The following is an 18,586-nucleotide window of genomic DNA, read 5'->3' as shown; positions in this document are numbered from 1 at the left end:
CATCTTGCTGGACCTGCAGCCGCAGGACTCGGGCATGTATTACTGCCACGACCAGCACTACACCGTCGTGAGCATCTGGCTGTTGCAGGTCGACTCGAAGAGCGACTTGCAGGTGATTGACGCCGGCGAACCGCTCATAGAGAAGGACCTGACGGTGTAGTACGACGAGCTGGGTCTCAGGGTGTCCTTCTAGTTCAGCGAGTGGGGCGAGTGCCCGCGCTGCCATCATGTGGACGTCCGCAGCCGCTACGGCAGCTGCATGATGCACTCCACGTGGACGCTGGCCGACCACCCTCACGTGGACGACGAGTATAGGATGCTGTACACGTTCCGCGAGACGGGCGTGCCCTGCTTCTCTCCCTACATGCGTAGGATCATCCAACAGACGGCATTCCCCTGGAGATTCAAGTCCATCCTGCAGCGAGAGTTCTGCCGGGTGGAGTGCGACCACATGGAATATCTCTTCACGAGCAATGAAGACGGCACGTACCAGATCTGGAAACGCAGGCAAGTGTTGAATCTGCCGCCGCTCCCGGCCAAGGTCCCCGGCAAGACATACGAGACGTATTGGCACAAAGGGGACAGGATGATCCTCACATGCCCGGAGACGACGAAGAAGGACAGCATCGTGTGGGCCAAGGGATCCACGCCCATGGAACACATCCTGGCCCAGACTTTCGGTCAGGATCGGATCAACATCACCGAAGGTGGACAGATCATCAACGCGGAGATGAGGGAGGAGGACTTCGGGATCTACGTCTGCTACAAGCGTGAGGACGGCAGCCTGCAGGGCGTCCTGAGGGTCAACCTCCGTGAGAGGTTGGTCTTGGAGCAGGTGGACATCGTCTCGGTGACGCTGGTGATCGTAGTCGCTCTGATCGTCTTGTGTTTCGTGATGAAGGTGGGTCTCCTGCCGTCAGAGCCGACGGAGGTGCTCGTGGAGGAGACCGTCATCACGTGAGGAGGGCCACCGTGGCCAGACACCAACACACCCCCGAACACGTCTCACTGGGGTGACGGTGTATACAGTTAGGGAAGAATTAGTGTAGGAGAAGGGGGAGGTTATATATGTTTTCTTGGTCTTTAACTTTGGTGAAGGATTTATATAAGTGGTATAGGAGGCGGCATATATATATACTGCTGCATCCCAAGGAACCCGTCTCCTGTTTTCTGTGGATACCATCGTTTTCCATGACCCGTACGTACTTGGCCTTAAGATTCAGTGGTCCTGGCCACAATGGCTCCTGGTCGTTACCCAAACTTTTCTGCCTCCGTCAGTCATTTTCATGATGAGTTAGATCACGGAAGCCAACATTTCCTGAAGGTTTTGTTTTATAGGGCAGCCTTGCTCAAACCTTCCTTCCTTCCTTCCACACATGAGATCAACACTCCTGGGGCGGTCAAGGACACGGTTATTGTAAGTGTTTTGTGTATCATCTCCTGACGTTCTCCATCTGTCTGTCTGTCTGTCTGTGTATTTATACGTTCACTCAGGGAAGCTGGTCAAGATAAATTCACCTCTTGAAACTGTTATACATTTTTCCTTATCCATCAGGAAGTTTATATGTAAACCATCAACATAGAATTAGATGTAAAGATTAAAAAAAAAAGTGTTTTCATCCTCACTTTTCTTAAGGTGAAATATTAAAGTTGGGCCATTAACCTGATTAAGAATTTTAATAGAAAAACTTCGGGGAATGAAACTCGATTATGCTCTCCTCCGCCCTCGAGCAATGGATCACAAAGCCATGAAAATATTGAAAAAATAGATGGCATTTTCTGTGTGGATCGTTCTGTTACGAAATTGGGAAATCCTTGACCGGAAATCGATTCCTATACAAATACGTATGGGGAAATTATGAGGGACGTATACGTTGCTACGTAGATATGAGGGGAAGATGAGGAGGAGGATGTTAGGAGGAAGAGCAAGTTTGATGAGGTCTGGATGTTAGAGCTCGCACAGGGGGAGGTGGAGGGGACGTGGTGGTGGTTTCAGGAGGTCAGCAGGAGGCCAGGTCAGGAAGAAGTCATCTGCTGATAGAAGAGGTCAGTGCAGGTGAGAGGGCCAGACTGCAGCTGGGAGAGGTCAGTGCAGGTGAGAGGGGCCAGACTGCAGCTGGGAGAGGTCAGTGCAGGTGAGAGACAATTCTAATCAACGTAAAACGTTCTCGATTCTTTTTTACAGCCTTTCACCTGCCTCCTCCTCCTCCCCCTTCCTCCCACTGGCACAGGTGTCAGCTTTAAGGCCGCGGGTCAACACGGACCAGAGTGTGTGGGGCGGCTGCACGGAGGGAGGGAGGGCCTCGGGAGGCCGATGAACGTGGAGAGTAAACAATAGTGGTTGAGTGTTTGCACTCACCACTGAGAGAGCCTTTGGCAAGTGACTCGCGGGCCACCTCGAGTGTGTTTACCACGTGTTCCTTCATTGTGTCCTGTGTTTAACGACGAGTTGGGAGGGTCGTAGCAATGGGTTGGAGTCACGGCCTTAGAGAAGAGCAGTTGTTGGGGTCGTCGAGGACTGCAGGAGTGTGGTGTCCTGCGTCACTGTGGGTGTCGAACCAAGGCACTCCTCTGGGTGGGTTGATGTGGGATCCTCAGTCGGTATTTCTTGTGCCGTGTCGCCGGAACACAGCTGGAGGAACCTTATCCTCACCCTTCGTCAGCAGGAGACTTTCAGACTCGTTAGTGTAGACGTACACGTTGTGTGTATTGGCCACCGTGTTCTCCACCTGTGAACGACGTGTTGGGTCAACTACAACAACACCCGACGTTGCTCTCGTCACAGGACCTATTTCTCGTAAGATGACCTCTCGAGTGTGAGGGTATGACCAGTCATTAGTCCCCTTTAACATGACCTGAGTCATTAGTCCCCTGTAACATGACCTCAGTCATTAGTCCCCTGTAACATGACCTCAGTCATTAGTCCCCTGTCACTCCTTCGTCAGTAGTACAAATCTGTCGTCCTAACTTAACCCTCCAAGGACGTAACTCCTGAAATATGATTCTTTGACCCAAGCGTGTGGGGTGACGTGACTCACCGCCCCACACCGGACTGCGAGGAGTCCTCCCTCCCCCCGACGCGTCGCCACGCAGTATTGGACGTCGGGATCACGACATTCACAGTCTGGCGCGAATGCCAGGCTCCTGTGATTCGCCGGGCTGGCCTTGAGGACGTCCCCTGCTTAGGCCCGTCCCTGCCAGCAGGGTGGAGGGGGTCGTCCTGAAGAAGAAACTTGACCAACGTGCAGTTAAACTCGAGAGGTTTACTTCGGGTCGTGGGTTTTATGGCACCCTCAGCCGTGCCTGTGCAACATGATACGGGATCACGTCTTGTAATGTGTACTCTCTCTCTCTCTCTCTCTCTCACTCTCTCTCTCTCTCTCTCTCTCTCTCTCTCTCTCTCTCTCGTGAGGTACAGGTTGGAGATGGCGACCTCAATCCCCATGATCGCTCATAGGACTCTGGGTCCACCAAGAGATAGCAGAACCTAAACAGGAACACAGTTGTACCCACACAGGTCCTGAGGAGTGAACGTGTCTCTCTCTCTCTCTCTCTCTCTCTCTCTCTCTCTCTCTCTCTCTGCTTAGAGACACTGTAGCTCAGGAATCTCAAGTTCCAGGAAGATGGCCCCTGGTTGTGGCTGATGTGGTGGGATCATACTGGAATTAATTTGATTTCCAGTCGTCTCTGTTCCTCTCTTACGGATGTGGCTGGAGGATTTAATCCCACGCTTCACTGTACGAGTCACTGGAGCATAGTAGAAGCAAGCCTCGTTATTCGTGCCAAGGTACAGGAGCTCTTACCATTATTGTCTAGTGGTGTGTCTGGTTCAGGAGGCGTCCGTGTCATCCTCCACTGAACATTATCTTCTTCCAGAAACGTTCCACTGAGGCCGATTCATTCCGTCAGTTAGTTGGGGGGAAGGGTCGTTAACAGGACATGATGGTTGCGTGTGGTGACCGTGTGTGTGTTTGACACGAAACCGATTTACTTTCGAGCCCAGATCGACTCACTGTTGGAGAACACAAAGTTACTTCTGGGGTCCTCCATCCACCAGTCACGTGAACAGAGTGAAGAAATGCTATGACGTAGTCCACCTCCTGCAGGAAGCTGTGTTATATAATGGTGCGACCATGTCATCCACCTCTGTAATACCTTGCCAAGTGATATCCTACGAAGGATTTATTTCGTCGTCTTTTTGCTTGACAAAATTCAAAATAAGCTTTCAAAAAAGAAAAAAAGAATAGGTTGGAAATTGACCTAAGTACATCCTTGGATGTTGTGTTCTCTTCCTCATCACTTTGTTGTTGTTGGTAAACAGACTAAAAACAACATCCTCAATTATCTCGGCCATTTTGGGAAGACATTCCAGGCTGGTGTTGTGAGGCAGCAGGCGTGGCTGATGGGGGAGGCGCTGGTCATCTGTCTTCCAGTCGAGTCTGTCTGGCTCTTCCTGAAGGATGAAGATTCCTGTGTGCAGGAGGCTGGGGTAGGGCGCCCTCACCCGTTCCTTCCTGTGGGTCTGCTCAGCTGGTGGTTTTCCTAGCGACCCAGGAAAACCCGTCCTTAGCGACGGGTTTTGTCCTGATGCACGAATGATGGAAGATTTTCCTTTCTTTCTTTCAGATGTTCTCCTGATCATAGTTATGGTTGAGCTCTTCCCAACGAGGTGTCAAGTTACTTTAAGAACTGGTTAAGTTTTCTGAGATGAAGTGTGTATGGCGTTTTCTGTGTAAGAAGGAATTGAGGAAAAACGGGAACTAACAGACTGGAAAACCCCAGAGAGAGAGAAAGTCAAGGCAGCGAGGGAAGTGGTCAGGTCTGCTGCTGCAGATTAATGTTGTCTTTGTCTCCACTCACCGTCTCTCTCTCTCTCTCTCTCTCTCTCTCTCTCTCGCACACACACGGCCCCCTTCGCATTCCGCCCCCCATCCTGACCATCCCCCTCCACCCACGACGCGTGTTGGAGGAGTTGAGGGAGGAGGAGGGGGGTAGGGAGAACTGGCCCCCAGTAAACGATTGTTAACTGAGACACAGGCCTGGCTGGCGTCACCATCCCTGGGGATCTCCCCTGGCCGAGAAGCGCACACAGTGGGCCCCTCCCTCACGCCTCCCTCACGCCTCCCTCACTCCCCTGCACCACCGTGTGAGGGACTCGCCTCACATGGACGAGAGTGATACGTCTGTAAACCCATGTGATTATGATGTGAGGTATGAGGGACACGATGCAGTGAAGAGATGCCTCCCGACGTCCACAGAGGTCAGTTTGTCGAACCCCCGGGTGTTTGGGGTCATCAGGGAGCTACCATAAACCCCCCTACTCCTTCCCATCCTCCTCGCCCTAAGTGGTCCCTTAGGGAGTCAGGGTCTCTTCCGCCCTGCTTCTCTGTCTGTTTCCCCCTGTCTCCGTCCGTCCGTCCGTCTGTCCGTCCGTCTGTCTGTCTGTCTGTCTGTCTGTCTCCTGAACTGACTCTGGGCCACTTCTTTGTTAGAACCGTGGCGTGGTAGAGCATGACGTGTGCAGGTCATGTGTATCTATCTGTCAGTATATATCCGCCCACCTGTCTATCCTGTATGTATGATGTATACATATTCTCCCTCACTCCATCATCTCAGCTGCCATCCTCGCGGAAAAACTTGGGACCACATTATCATATTCTCACATAAATCTTGTTTACTGGGTGCGTCTGTCTCTTGTCACGTGCCTGCCCTCTCTCTCTCTCTCTCTCTCTCTCTCTCTCTCTCTATATATATATATATATATATATATATATATATATATATATATATATATATATATATATATCCCTGTGGACTCATAGGAATGTACTTGATCACGCGCAAAATTGTGATCCTTTCAAATATATATATATATATATATACTTCAACAAAAACTGTACCTTGTCCCAGCTTTGAATGGAGGTCAGTAGTTCACGTGTAATTACTGTCTATATTTACCTGGTCCAGTCCGGCCTTGGCACCGTCCTCAGTGTAGTTCGCGTGTCAAATATTCTCCTTCATGGACGCAGACTCACATGCACATGTTCCTCTCGGTCCGTAGTGTTGACAAACGCTGGTTCGCTCGGCGTATTTCGGCAAATACATTATTTGTTGTGTGGTTACTGGCATGGGGGGATGTATTCCCGGGTTTGTCTTATAACCGTGGATGATATATGATCGTTATGTGTACGCCTCATCGTGGGCGTGTTAGTGTTACGGGCCGTGGTTTGAGCCAGTGTACGTCACGAACCGTAGTTTATGGAAATAGAAGCACAAGTACGACACACACACACACACACACACACACACACATGTTGGGGAACGATGCCCCTGCGTTGAGCCAAGTGTTTACAAGGACTCAGGTTGTTCCATCGTGCATCGGGGGTGCACCACTGTTCCCGCTTCTTCTTTTACATATAACCTTGTTGTTGTCACAACACATGTAACAACAGAAATAGTTCCCGGTCTCTGACCAACACGCACGTCAGCTGAATAGCTGTGTTATGCGTCACCATAAAACCATTAAATGTCTCGGTATTGCTAAAAATAAGAAACTGGTCATGATTCTTTTTTTTATATTGGTATGTCAGTGTTTGTTATAGTGAGGAAATGTTTGTTCTCAGGTCAAAGAATCAGATATTATTTCTGGTGAAGTTTTTTTAATTTTGTTTTTTGTTTCTCTGAACCTCGAAAGTCCTTTGCTGCGTCATCACGGGGGCCTGACACTACCAGGGGACGCCGCTAAGACACCCACCATGTCTGCCACCACCACAACCACACAGCCCCTCACCACATAATCTCCTGCTCCAGTAGGTTCCACAACTCTCTGTTCCTCATCAATCTTCACCCGTGGCCTTTCCCTCACACACAGGCACCACGACCCCTCCAATCCTCACCAGGCATGTGGTTCTCCCTTCCCAGGAGAACCAACACGACCCTCGAACCCTCACCATCCTTCATCGCGCACCACAGGTCCTCCTCACCAGTCTTCACCCCCTTCCTCCGGCAGGTACCAGAAGCTGCGGGTCATCACCAACTACTTCGTGGTGTCCATGGCCCTGGCCGACATGCTGGTGGCACTCATGGCCATGGTCTTCAACGCCTCTGTCCAGCTGACCAACACCTGGCTCTTCGGGCCGCTCATGTGTGACCTCTGGAACTCTATGGATGTGTACTTCTCCACCGTGTCCATCCTTCACCTCTGCTGCATATCCATAGACAGGTCAGTCGCTGCGCTCTCTCTCTCTCTCTCTCTCTCTCTCTCTCTCTCTCTCTCTCTCTCTCTCTCTCTCTCTCTCTCTCTCTCTCATTCTCTTTCACTCTCTGTGTTACCGGGCTCCTCCTGCCTGTGGTTACAAAGCGAGAGATGAGTCGCCTTCGGCGAGGCTGATTCATCGTGTTTATATATGTAGTGTATTTATATCTGTGGTTCAGACCTCTCGACACATGGATTTGTTTCATCTTTTACGAGGAACTGTAGAAGTCAATTGTAGGGAGGGAGGATGTGAGTTCTGAGGGTCTTGAAGCACCTCAGGGATGAGGTGCGTCGAGGGCCACCTTAAGGAGGTGTGAGTAGGTCCACCTTAAGGAAGAGGTGTGAGTAGGTCCACCTTAAGCAGGAGGTGTGTGAAGGTCCACCTGAGGCAGGAGGTGTGAGAAGGTCCACCTTAAGCAGGAGGTGTGAGAAGGTCCACCTTAAGCAAGAGGTGTGAAGAAGGTCCACCTTAAGCAGGAGGTGTGAAGAAGGTCCACCTTAAGCAAGAGGTGTGAAGAAGGTCCACCTGAAGCAGGAGGTGCGAGGATGTCCCCCTTAAGCTGGAGGTGTGAGGAGGGCCATCCTGCACAGTGCTGCTTCACTCGGTCTGGCCAGGTCACTAGGGAGAGCAACTATTTGGTAAGTTTAACATCATTCCCGGCCAGTTAGATCAGGTGGTGAGGCAGGTGGTCCGGCAGGTGAACTAGGTGACTCAGGTGGTGAACTAGGTGACTCAGGAGATGAACTAGGTGGCTCAGGTGGTGAGAGTTCACAGCTCGGTCGATGAGAGAAACAGAGATGGCTCCTCTCACCAGTGTCCCTGGGGAACGCCGAGAACCGTGGCATTTCTCTGTGGCTGGTGGGACTTAAATGGGTCTTCTTGATGACCGAAGCTTCGACAAGTTCCGCCTCCTCCTGGAGGGAGAAATGACTTTAGGATGAGCGGGTGTTGACCTTTGGTCATAGATGGCTAATGAGTTGGCTAATAGCTTTAATAAAGTTCTGAGGGCCACGCTGATGATGTTGGGACATTATTTGCAGACCTTAATCATCGGGCCAGACTTTTTTAATCATTACAGTAACTGCCACTCATCCTCGGTCAGTGAAATTAACTAGAGTCGTTATCTTCTGCCACACCTGTTCTTAGTTTTTCATTATCTTAAAAGTTTGCATTTTATTAATCATTTTGTGTTTACCTGAGTTTGAAATTGACGTGTGGATGCATGTAATATCATTAGCTCCATTTACATTTCGTCTGTTGTATACACTTCCATCCGTTATCATATATTTCTTGATGTTTACTGTGTTTACTCCAATATCTTCTATGTTTATCGTTTTGTTATCCACCAACGTCCAAGACATGATCCAACATGATCTTCCCTTCTCCTCAAGTCCCTCTGTGTATTGTTTACATTGATAGCCTCCCTCCATCTAACTCCCCAGCCTCCCGCTGTAAACCGACTTCTACTGTTTGCACACTTGTTTACATTGATAACCTCCCTCCATCTAACTCCCCAGCCTCCCGCTGCAAACCGACTTCGACTGTTTGCACACTTGTTTACATACACTTTCCTTTGTTGATCTGAGATAAAAAAGACGCATCTTTGGTAGTGATATTTCGAGGTGTGTTATGGTGTGAGAGATGGATAGTACTGTGGTGGAGATGGATAGTACACTGTTGTGGAGATGGATAGTACACTGTAGTGGAGATGGATAGTACACTGTGGTGAAAATGGATAGTACCGTAGTGCAGGTGGTGGATAGTACGGTTATGGAGATGGATAGTCCTGTAGTGAAGATGATGTACTGAAGTGTAGTGAAGATGTTGTGGGATTATATATATATATATCCCAGTTGTAGGTGGAGCTGTGAGTTATAACAATATATTTCCTGGAGGAGGAAGCTTTAGCGTTCGCGGGATCTGGGATGAATTTTTTTTTTTTGAGGAGAGAAGCCAGAAGTATTACGGTGGTCGGGCTTTGAGGCCAGACTGCGAAGCGTGACGAATCCATGTGTGCACGACCCATAAGGATTACGTATATATTGTATTTACTTTAGAGGGCAGGAAGGAGAGCGGACAGTCCTGAGTGTGTTACCATATGGAGATGTTAGGCGCTCACTTGCACCTTCGCCCACTCTCCTTTCCCACCCTGTGTGTGTGTGTGTGTGTGGTTTTTGGCTCTGCCTCGGCCATGAATATTGATGCGCCGTGTACACTTGGCTTTGTCATGCTTCGCAGTCTCCCTCCCCTGAAGGCCCGGCCACCGCAATATTTCTTTGTTTTTATCTAGTAGCACAGATATTTCCCGCCTTGGGAAGCGCCTCTCTCTCTCTCTCTCTCTCTCTCTCTCTCTCTCTCTCTCTCTCTCTCTCTCTCTCTCTCTCTCTCTCTCTCTCTCTCTGCCCCGGGAGTCGTCTTGCCATTGATGAGTACGTTGCTTCGAGTCTCTGAGATCCGAACGGATCGATCCTCCACTTTTATGCACACCCCTCACTGCAGAACTTGTTTACCTAAGTAAACTATCGTTCTAAGGCCAGACGGGCGGTAGAGACCTGGAGGAAAAACGACCTTGGCGTCACTCGAAATTCTCTAGCGATGGAGGCGGCAAGATAGTGATATAAATAGACCATGAAAGAGTTGGTTCGATATGAGGAGAGACGCAGGTCAGGTGTGTGTGTGTGTGTAGGTGTGTGTGTGGTCGTTGGCAGACTTGTGTCGTGCTGTGGTCGTTGCTGAGGGTGTGCGCTCGGTGGTATCAGGTCGTTGTGGTCGTAAAATGTGGTGCCTCTGGGTCGCACCGTCCACTGCTCCGGGTCGTAACGTCTGCTGCACTAGGTCGTACCGTCTGTTGCGATAGAATTGATGGAGGGAAAGACCCTTGACCTCAATCAGGTCACTGGCAGTGACTTTGACCTCTACGAAGTGAATGGAGGCCAACTCATTCCTGCCGTTACTATTACACACTTCATCCCGAGTGGACCGGTCTCCGGCGCTGACCCGTGGTCCAGTCCCTGGTCCGGTGTCCAGCGTTGGTCCAGATGGACCCGGTCTGGACGTGTGTGCAGGGGAGAAGTAGTGGTGGTGTCCCGGGCCAGGACGAGAAGCCTGGCGAATCTTTAAACAACAGCAACGACCTTGGTCTGAACACACAAGCTGGAGAATCTATGTTCCATAAAGGATTCGAAACCAATGAACTCGAATCCCCGTCCAGCTCAGGGCTTGAGGGACGCGGCGGCGCGTATTGTGTATTCCACCAGACAAGAGGTGTGTGTGTGGGTCGTCACCATTGGGAAAGTAGTGTTTTCCTAACTGTTTGGGTGATGATAGGAACTGAGAGTGTGCGTGATCGTACCCACAATGCCCAGGAGAAGAACGCGAACCTGGGTTTTTTTTTTCTTTATTCGAGGATATGACCGGGACTCGCTCACCCGCTGGTTCGTTGAGGCACCAGTGACATAAACCTGAACCCTCACGTCATTTTTATCTCCCTCGCGGACCCTGAGACGTACGTACCTGACCCGCACATATGAGCTCCCGAGGGTTGAGGCTGAAGTAGAAGCATCAGTAAGAGGGTCAGCCGGGCTCCCCCGACGGCACAGTGTACATCTGTCGGGAACGTAAGTGTAGCAGTATAGTGGTTTTTCGAAGTCTTCTTCCAGAGGGAACCGCACAGCAGCGAATCGGTCACACGGCGTCGCGCCACTCCCGCCGATGTGACATGCATCATTGACCCCTCTCTCTCTCTCTCTCTCTCTCTCTCTCTCTCTCTCTCTCTCTCTCTCTCTCTCTCTTTTGTCTTCCCTGATAATTTGTTTTGTAAGATATTGCCTCATGGGGAAGAGGGCCGCTCCCTCCTCCCCCCCCCTTCCCGAGTGTGTGTGTGTGTCCCCCATGAATCTTGGCCAGTAATGGGATATCCCGAGGCCATGGGGGATGCCACAGGAGAGGAAATATTACAGTGTGTCCTCGCGTTCTTGGGGGGGAACTAAACTCTGGATATGAATCCGGCTGCATCGCTGCAATGGCGGAGGCTCCATCAAGCCCGTGGTTAATGGCGGGCAGGCAAGGCTCACCTGGGGGGCTGGGTGGGTGGAAACAGCTTGCATAACTCTCATGGATGATGTAGAATAAAGGAAAATGGCTGACACGGAAACAGAGGTGAATGACAGGAGGAAATGTACTTCCTAGACGAGAGGACGTGCATGATGGCTGGCGTGTCGTGAAGTCGATCAGTTGTTAATTTTTTTTGTGTGGATTTTTTTTGTTTTGTTTTTGTTGTTGAAGTTCATCTGGACGTCGGTGGTGGAGGACCCGTCCCGCTCCAGCTACCGGGAGAGGAAAGACAGACAGACTGACAGACAGGAGCAATATTTTTTTTTTTCTGTCTGTCCCAGGCGTGTCCCAGGACGACGGTAACTTCCCCCGCTATACCGTACGTGAACGTTGCCCCCCCCCCGGCCCCCCAGACCTCCTCAACCCCCCTCCCCCCGCAGGAGTATGGATGGGGAGGGGGGGGGTTTGAGGAGGGCTGGGGGGGGGGGGGGGGCAACGCACAACTCACTTCCTGCAGATTTCCAGACTCGAGGATATGACTTGGAAATAATGGCACCAACGTAGCGGGTCGCAATGGACCGGGTCACTTTAACGTGAGGGGGAAGGGGGGGGGGGCGCCACTGATATGGTGTGTGGGCCACTTCGTGAAGCGGCTCTTCCTGGCTGGTCGCTGTGAAGTGCACTTCGGGTAACTCGCTTGTGCGGACGACCATTTTAAGAAGGCCGGAGCTTGAGGCATTTGAAGTTCATTTTAGGGACGTGGCGTACATCATGAACGTTTTAAGGCATTTTAAGTGCCACTTTAAGGGCGTGGAGCACATCGTGAACCACTTGAGTAAACATTGTAAGTGCACTTTTGTGAGAGCTTGTGAGGGTTCACAAAGCTTTAAGTCACTTATAATCGTTCAGATAAGCTGTGTCCAGGAGGAGGGAGGGAGGAGGAGGTGGAGGAACACTTTCGCAAACACTTTTAAGCTTAGGTGAACAGAACTGCCTCGTTCACTGAGAACAAAACGAGAGACAAGCCGAACGATGACTTAAATCTCGCTCAAGTGGATTTTGCGTGGAACGTGGACCACTTTTAGAACTTAGAGGGGTCGTCACGTGACCTTCCACTTAACACTTCAGAGAACACTTATGGAGGAGGGGAGCGCCACTTATGTAGAGGGGTCGTCACGTGAACTTCCACTTAACACTGCAGAGAACACTTATGGAGGAGGGGAGAGCCACTTATGTAGAGGGGTCGTCACGTGAACTTCCACTTAACACTTCAGAGAACACTTATGGAGGAGGGGAGAGCCACTTATGTAGATTCCCGAGATCAAGATCATTGTAAGGATCTCTCGTTGGCTGGGGTCAAGATACCATAACAGAGGGGAAGCTTAAGGGATATTTTTCCTTAAAGGTTTTGTTATTTAAGGAAAGCGTTGGTTCGAAAGGAAAAAGGGGCGTATGTGTAGTCGACTTAAGGTTGACGTTAACAGTCTCATCGGATGTGGAAAAGGACTTTAGAGTTACGCTAAGATGCTTTAAATGCTGCTCCGGACGGATACGACCCCTTTGAGCACGGTGGTACAACCCTTCAGCACGACCTTTTGGTATGATGGTTCGGTCTTTAACCAAAGCTCACGACGTCATACCCCAGGGTCGTACCGCCTTGCTCAAGGGTCGTACCGTCGTGCTCAAAGGTCGTACCGTCGTGCTCAAGGTCGTACCGCCGTGCTCAAGGGTCGTGCCGTCGTGCTCAAGGATCGTATCGTCGTGATCAAGGGTCGTACCGTCGTGCTCAAGGGTCGTACCGTCGTCCTCGAAGGTCATGTCATCGGGTTCAGTCCAATTAACAGATTAACGTGAAAAGAAGGTATTTACGTTTAATGATGATTATTAATCATTTTATAGATTAAAAACAATCTATACCAACATTTTGAAGATTGAATTATCCTCGCCAATTTTCTTTGTTCCGATGGATTCTTTTCTCCTGCTGCAGTATTTATCAAGAAGCTCTTAAGTAATTTAAGACATTTAGAAACATCTTTATCAACATGTAAAACGCTGCTATCAAAGAAAATGGTTTCCAGTAGCAAGAGAGAGAATGTTCCTCCCACCACAGCGTCAGATGGCAGCACAATCGTCGTTCCCACGTTATGAAAGGTAATATGTGAATTGGACTGAGATACGCCTCTCTTTACCTCCTCCCTAGGACCTCTTACCTTGTTTACGTCCTTTTATACAGCCGGGAATTCTCTTGTAAAATCCTTTTGTGTCGTAATTGGACCGGCACCTTTGTACCCGCCTACCTGGTAATGCAATACAAGACATAAGCATATTGTGCTGAGACGTGACGTATTGAGTTGGATTATCCTCAGAAAATAGGCCAACTAACACGAGTAGTAAGTTACGAGTGATAGTAACTGTGTGTATTGAACGCATATCGTCGGGGACGTGGCTGGCTGGCTTCCCGAACACTGCTCGAGCCCCGTATGTGATAGAAGGCAGGATATATATATATATATATATATATATATATATATATATATATATATATATATATATTAGATAGATTGAGAGAGAGAGAGAGAGAGAGAGAGAGAGAGAGAGAGAGAGAGAGAGAGAGAGAGAGAGAGAGAGAGAGAGAGAGAGAGAGAGAACACGTTTGAATCGAAAGGAAAAGTAGAAACTGGATCCACGGGAGAAAGACTCTGGTCAAAATGTAAAGAATTTATAAAGTGATCATTGAACTAAGAATATTTGAGAGAAAAAAAGGAACAACAGAGAATGTACGTGGAATATTGCAGGGTAAAGTATTCGAAACATTTCATATTGCAGTGAAGGATTTACGTACAGACCTGCAACGTTATGTGCGAGACCCATTGTCATGGATGTGGGCAACTTGAGGGTTGGGAAGTATGGATGGATGATGATGATGGGCATGGATGATTCACATGACGCTCTCTCTCTCTCTCTCTCTCTCTCTCTCTCTCTCTCTCTCTCTCTCTCTCTCTCTCTCTCTCTCTTTCTTATCTATCTATATATGTATCTCTGTCTATCTCTATTTCTCTTTCCATAGTTAAGAGGAAACTTTGTGCTCACTCTTCTCTGGGGAGACAGACCTCTACCCAGGAACACTAACTCCCCCCTTGCCTCTCCCCCAGGTACACTAACTCCCCCCTTGCCTCTCCCCCAGGTACACTAACTCCCCCTGCTTCTCCCCCAGGTACACTAACTCCCCCCCCTGCTTCTCCCCCAGGTACACAGCCATCGTGCAGCCGCTGGACTACCCGCTGAGGATGACGGGCAACACCGTCACCATGATGCTGGCCGTAGCCTGGGGCTCCCCCGTCTTCATCTCCATACTGCCCATCTTCCTGGGCTGGTACACCACGCAGGTCCGTCTCTCTCTCTCTCTCTCTCTCTCTCTCTCTCTCTCTCTCTCTCTCTCTCTCTCTCTCTCTCTCTCCTGGTGGAGGTGTCTCATCCTGGCACGACCCCCTACTGCCTGGCACTCTCTGAGGATTACAGTATTTCCCGTGGCACTCTCACTGTGAGCTATATTGCCTCACTGAGTCCCACTCTCCTTCCCTCTTGGAGTGGCTCTTGGGTGACACTCGCTCCCTCACTTTCACGATACGTGATTACTGCAGTGGTTCCTCACGAGGTGGTCTCCCTCGTGGTGTAAAATGTTGAATAATGTGTGGCATTAATGAATAATACACACACACACACACACACACACACGTGTGTGCGTGTGTGTGTGTGTGTGTGTGTGTGTGTGTGAATAGCTTCACATCCAGTAACACTGCTAAAGCTTTATGGCTCAGGAATTACGTATTCTTGAACAACATAGACACATTAAGTGACCCGTGGTGGCCTCACAGTACAGTACCTCCCTAGAGTACCAGGCTGGGTACAGTACCAGGCTGGGGTACAGTACCAGGCTGGGGTACAGTACCAGGCTGGGGTACAGTACCAGGCTGGGGTACAGTACCAGGCTGGGGACACAGTACCAGGCTGGGGTACAGTGCCAGGCTGGGGTACAGTACCAGGCTGGGTACAGTAGCAGGCTGGGGACACAGTACCACAGCTGTGACACACCCAGCCACCTGACGCCTTGTAACTAGGCCAGTTAATTCCCCAGGGGTGGTAGTGTCCGGGGACGTGGTCCTCACACACAGACGTAACGAGGCCTGTTGGCCTTTTTCCTTTATATAAAGCCAGCGTCACACATCACATGAACAACAGATCTCCAGGTACTTTTCAAAAATTCATTTCTGTAATGGAATCGTTAAAGTCCTTATCTATCTTGATATTACTGGCAGGCCCCTCTCCTTAACCCACCTCCTTCAGGAGCATATTGTCCTCTGTTCCTGACGGCTTGGCCCTCCTCCCTCAGGAGCAGCTGGACCTGATGGCCTCCACGCCCGGTCTGTGCGACTTCAAGGTGAACCTGGCCTACGCCCTGGTGTCCTCCAGCATGTCCTTTTGGATCCCTGGGGTCATCATGCTCGTCATGTACTTCAGGATCTACCGCGAGGCAGACCGGCAGGAGATGATGGTTTTCAGGTGAGCTCAGCTTGCAAGAAGGTCGTCTTGTTCACCTGGAGAGACCTGAGGGCCCCCAGGTGAGTACAGGTGATGATAGGGGAGGCTGCTATTATTGGAGACTGTGGTCCACAGGTGAAGCACATGCGCTGTCTACGGTGTCGTCTGCGTGTGAAGATCTGATGAAAAAATAATAGTCAAGTCTCGTGGTTTGAGGGAGGGAGGTATGTGGATAATCCACACCCAGACGCTAACTGTTCCTCAGTCTCTTTCTTCGAGACCCATTTTGATACGTGATATTTTATCCCTAATTATTTTGATTAATTTCCTCCACACCTGTGTGTGTATATGTGTAATACCGTGTGTGTGTATATGTGTAATAACCTGTGTGTGTATATGTGTAATAACCTGTGTGTGTATATGTGTAATAACCTGTGTGTGTATATGTGTAATGACCTGTGTGTGTATATGTGTAATACATCACCACAATGGATAGAAAATGTGAGAGCAGACGGAAGTTACGTCTCCGGGGTGTCATGGCCATGCCTACATGAATAATCACAATAGGTTTCTTTAATAGAAAACATTTAGGATTTTTTAGTAAGGTTCGAACCCGGCAACCGTAGATTAGCATACTAAGGTCTGAACCTCTAAACCATCACCCACTTATATATATATATATATATATATATATATATATATATATATATATATATATATATATATAAGGAAGTTTTATTAATCTTGAGAAAGTAATTACCATATATGAACGGGGAAGGCTCCAGCCGCATTGCTTTGATCAAACAACTTTTATACTTTTTTTCAAAAATGGGAGTTAATTAAATATTCTTTTCCTTCTCGTTAACAAGATTATTATGATTGAGAAAAAAGAGGTGGGAGGAAGGGTAGTGAATTACCCCTTAGGAAATCTTTTAATGTAAAGAAGTTTTCGTGAAATGAATGATGAAAAAGGGGATACCCGTCTGCTGGAGTGTTGTTATTCACTGTGTATGGCAGGATGAAGAATGGATGTCCCCAACCCTCCAAGTGAACCCTATATATTATCAGTATTATAACGCCAGCTATATACGTCATGCGTTGTAAGATATGCCTGTGACGTCAGTTGTTGTAATGTGTTTAATAAGATAATATCTGCCGTTAATACTTTTTATTTTCATCAAAATGAAATGTTAATAACATGACTGATTAGTCGATATATGATTTTGAAAACTCAAGTTGCTCTCTCATCATGGAATTGAACTTTGATTAAAAGTTAAGCAACATCGAAATTATGAAGACCGAAAAAAAAGTGTTGAAAACAAAATAGCAGTGCATTATTTTTTTTTTCCTCAATTATTTTTTCGCGCTGAGAAACTTTTTCAAAATTCAGCAGGAACTCGCGCGCGTGTGTGGCAGATAATGCTATCTTTTACATCAGATAACAGGAAACTGTGAGCATGGATAACACCTGCAGGTGATACGAGTTGTCATCCCTCCCTACCTTACCACTGTCACCTGTGTTATATATATATATATATATATATATATATATATATATATATATATATATATATTGTTGATGGGATGGCTTCATTTGCCCGTGCCGTCTCGGCTAACACAAACAGGAGAACAATGACTGGCGAAGAAATGAATGAAATGCAAACAATGAATATAAGCGAGGACACAAATAGCCAGGGTAAATGGAAGTGGAAAAACTAACAGAGGAAGAAAAATGAAATAAAAAAAGATGAATGAATACGAGTAAATGGACACAAGAAAGACAGAAAGAGCGGAAGGGACAGTAAGATGATAAAGTACTTAAAAAAAAGATTTGGTGCGCTGGAGCTGCGTTAACAAAAGCAAATGAATAAAAAACTAAGACGAAGAAACGGAGAACAATGAATGACTAAAGTAAAATGGTGCAAGTAGAAAACGAGGCGAGGGGAGGCACGTGAAATACAGCATGAAGGAAAACTTGAAAATAGAAACAATCTTTCCAAGAAAGCGAGGCAACAAGACGCAATGAAAGACGAAGACATATGAAGCGAGAGTCAACACACACGAGATAAACGATGGTGACCATGAGAAATGATATTTGTGGATATACGACGCTCGTGTTAATGGTTCCTCGGTGACCTGTGAACACTGGTGAGAGGTTGAGGTTAGGAGGGAGAGAGAGAGGTAGGGGGAGAGCAGAAAGATAGGGAGAGACAGAGAGAGAGGTGGGAGGAGAGCAGAAAGATAGGGAGAGACAGAGAGAGAGGTGGGAGGAGAGCAGAAAGATAGGGAGAGACAGAGAGAGAGGTGGGAGGAGAGCAGAAAGGTAGGGAGAGAGAGATAGGTGGGAAACCCTTGACGGAATCAGTAGACAGACATCAGAAAAGTGTTTATAAAACATGACAATAGTTCAGATCAAGACGTGGCATTGTTGACAATGACCGGAGGCGTACAGTTGGTCTTGCCTCCGGGTGTGGCGTCCTGTGTAGGTTTAATGGAAGGTGGGAGTCTGGTGTCCTGTTGTCATTTGCATAATACGGAAATAGTTCTCCCAACCCCTCTCCTGCCTGGGTGTATTAGTGTAGTGCTTGGGGACTAATGCATGCATGCGTACATACACGCTTATTCACACTCGTGCATGCGTGTAGACGCGAGCGCAGACATATGAATATATACACATATGTAAACACAACCAAACGTATAAAAAACACACACAAAAATGAATATTGAGACACACTTCA

General features: G+C 48.5%; 1 protein-coding gene across 2 annotated transcripts in view; it reads left to right on the top strand.

The window, feature by feature from the left end:
* Positions 1-18,586, top strand: part of LOC139747280 (octopamine receptor beta-2R-like) — a 104,931-nt gene that overhangs the window by 32,961 nt on the left and 53,384 nt on the right. For both annotated transcript variants that reach the window (XM_071659386.1, XM_071659387.1), the window contains exons 2-4: positions 7,010-7,222; positions 14,557-14,695; positions 15,700-15,869. In XM_071659386.1, the coding sequence (XP_071515487.1) occupies positions 7,010-7,222; positions 14,557-14,695; positions 15,700-15,869 (522 nt within the window). The remainder of the gene's footprint in view (positions 1-7,009; positions 7,223-14,556; positions 14,696-15,699; positions 15,870-18,586) is intronic.

The sequence above is a fragment of the Panulirus ornatus genome, chromosome 68 (assembly GCF_036320965.1).
Source record: "Panulirus ornatus isolate Po-2019 chromosome 68, ASM3632096v1, whole genome shotgun sequence".
Classification (NCBI taxonomy): Eukaryota; Metazoa; Arthropoda; class Malacostraca; order Decapoda; family Palinuridae; genus Panulirus; species Panulirus ornatus.
The sequence above is the reverse complement of the archived record's forward strand: the minus strand, read 5'-3'. Positions and strand labels throughout refer to the sequence as shown.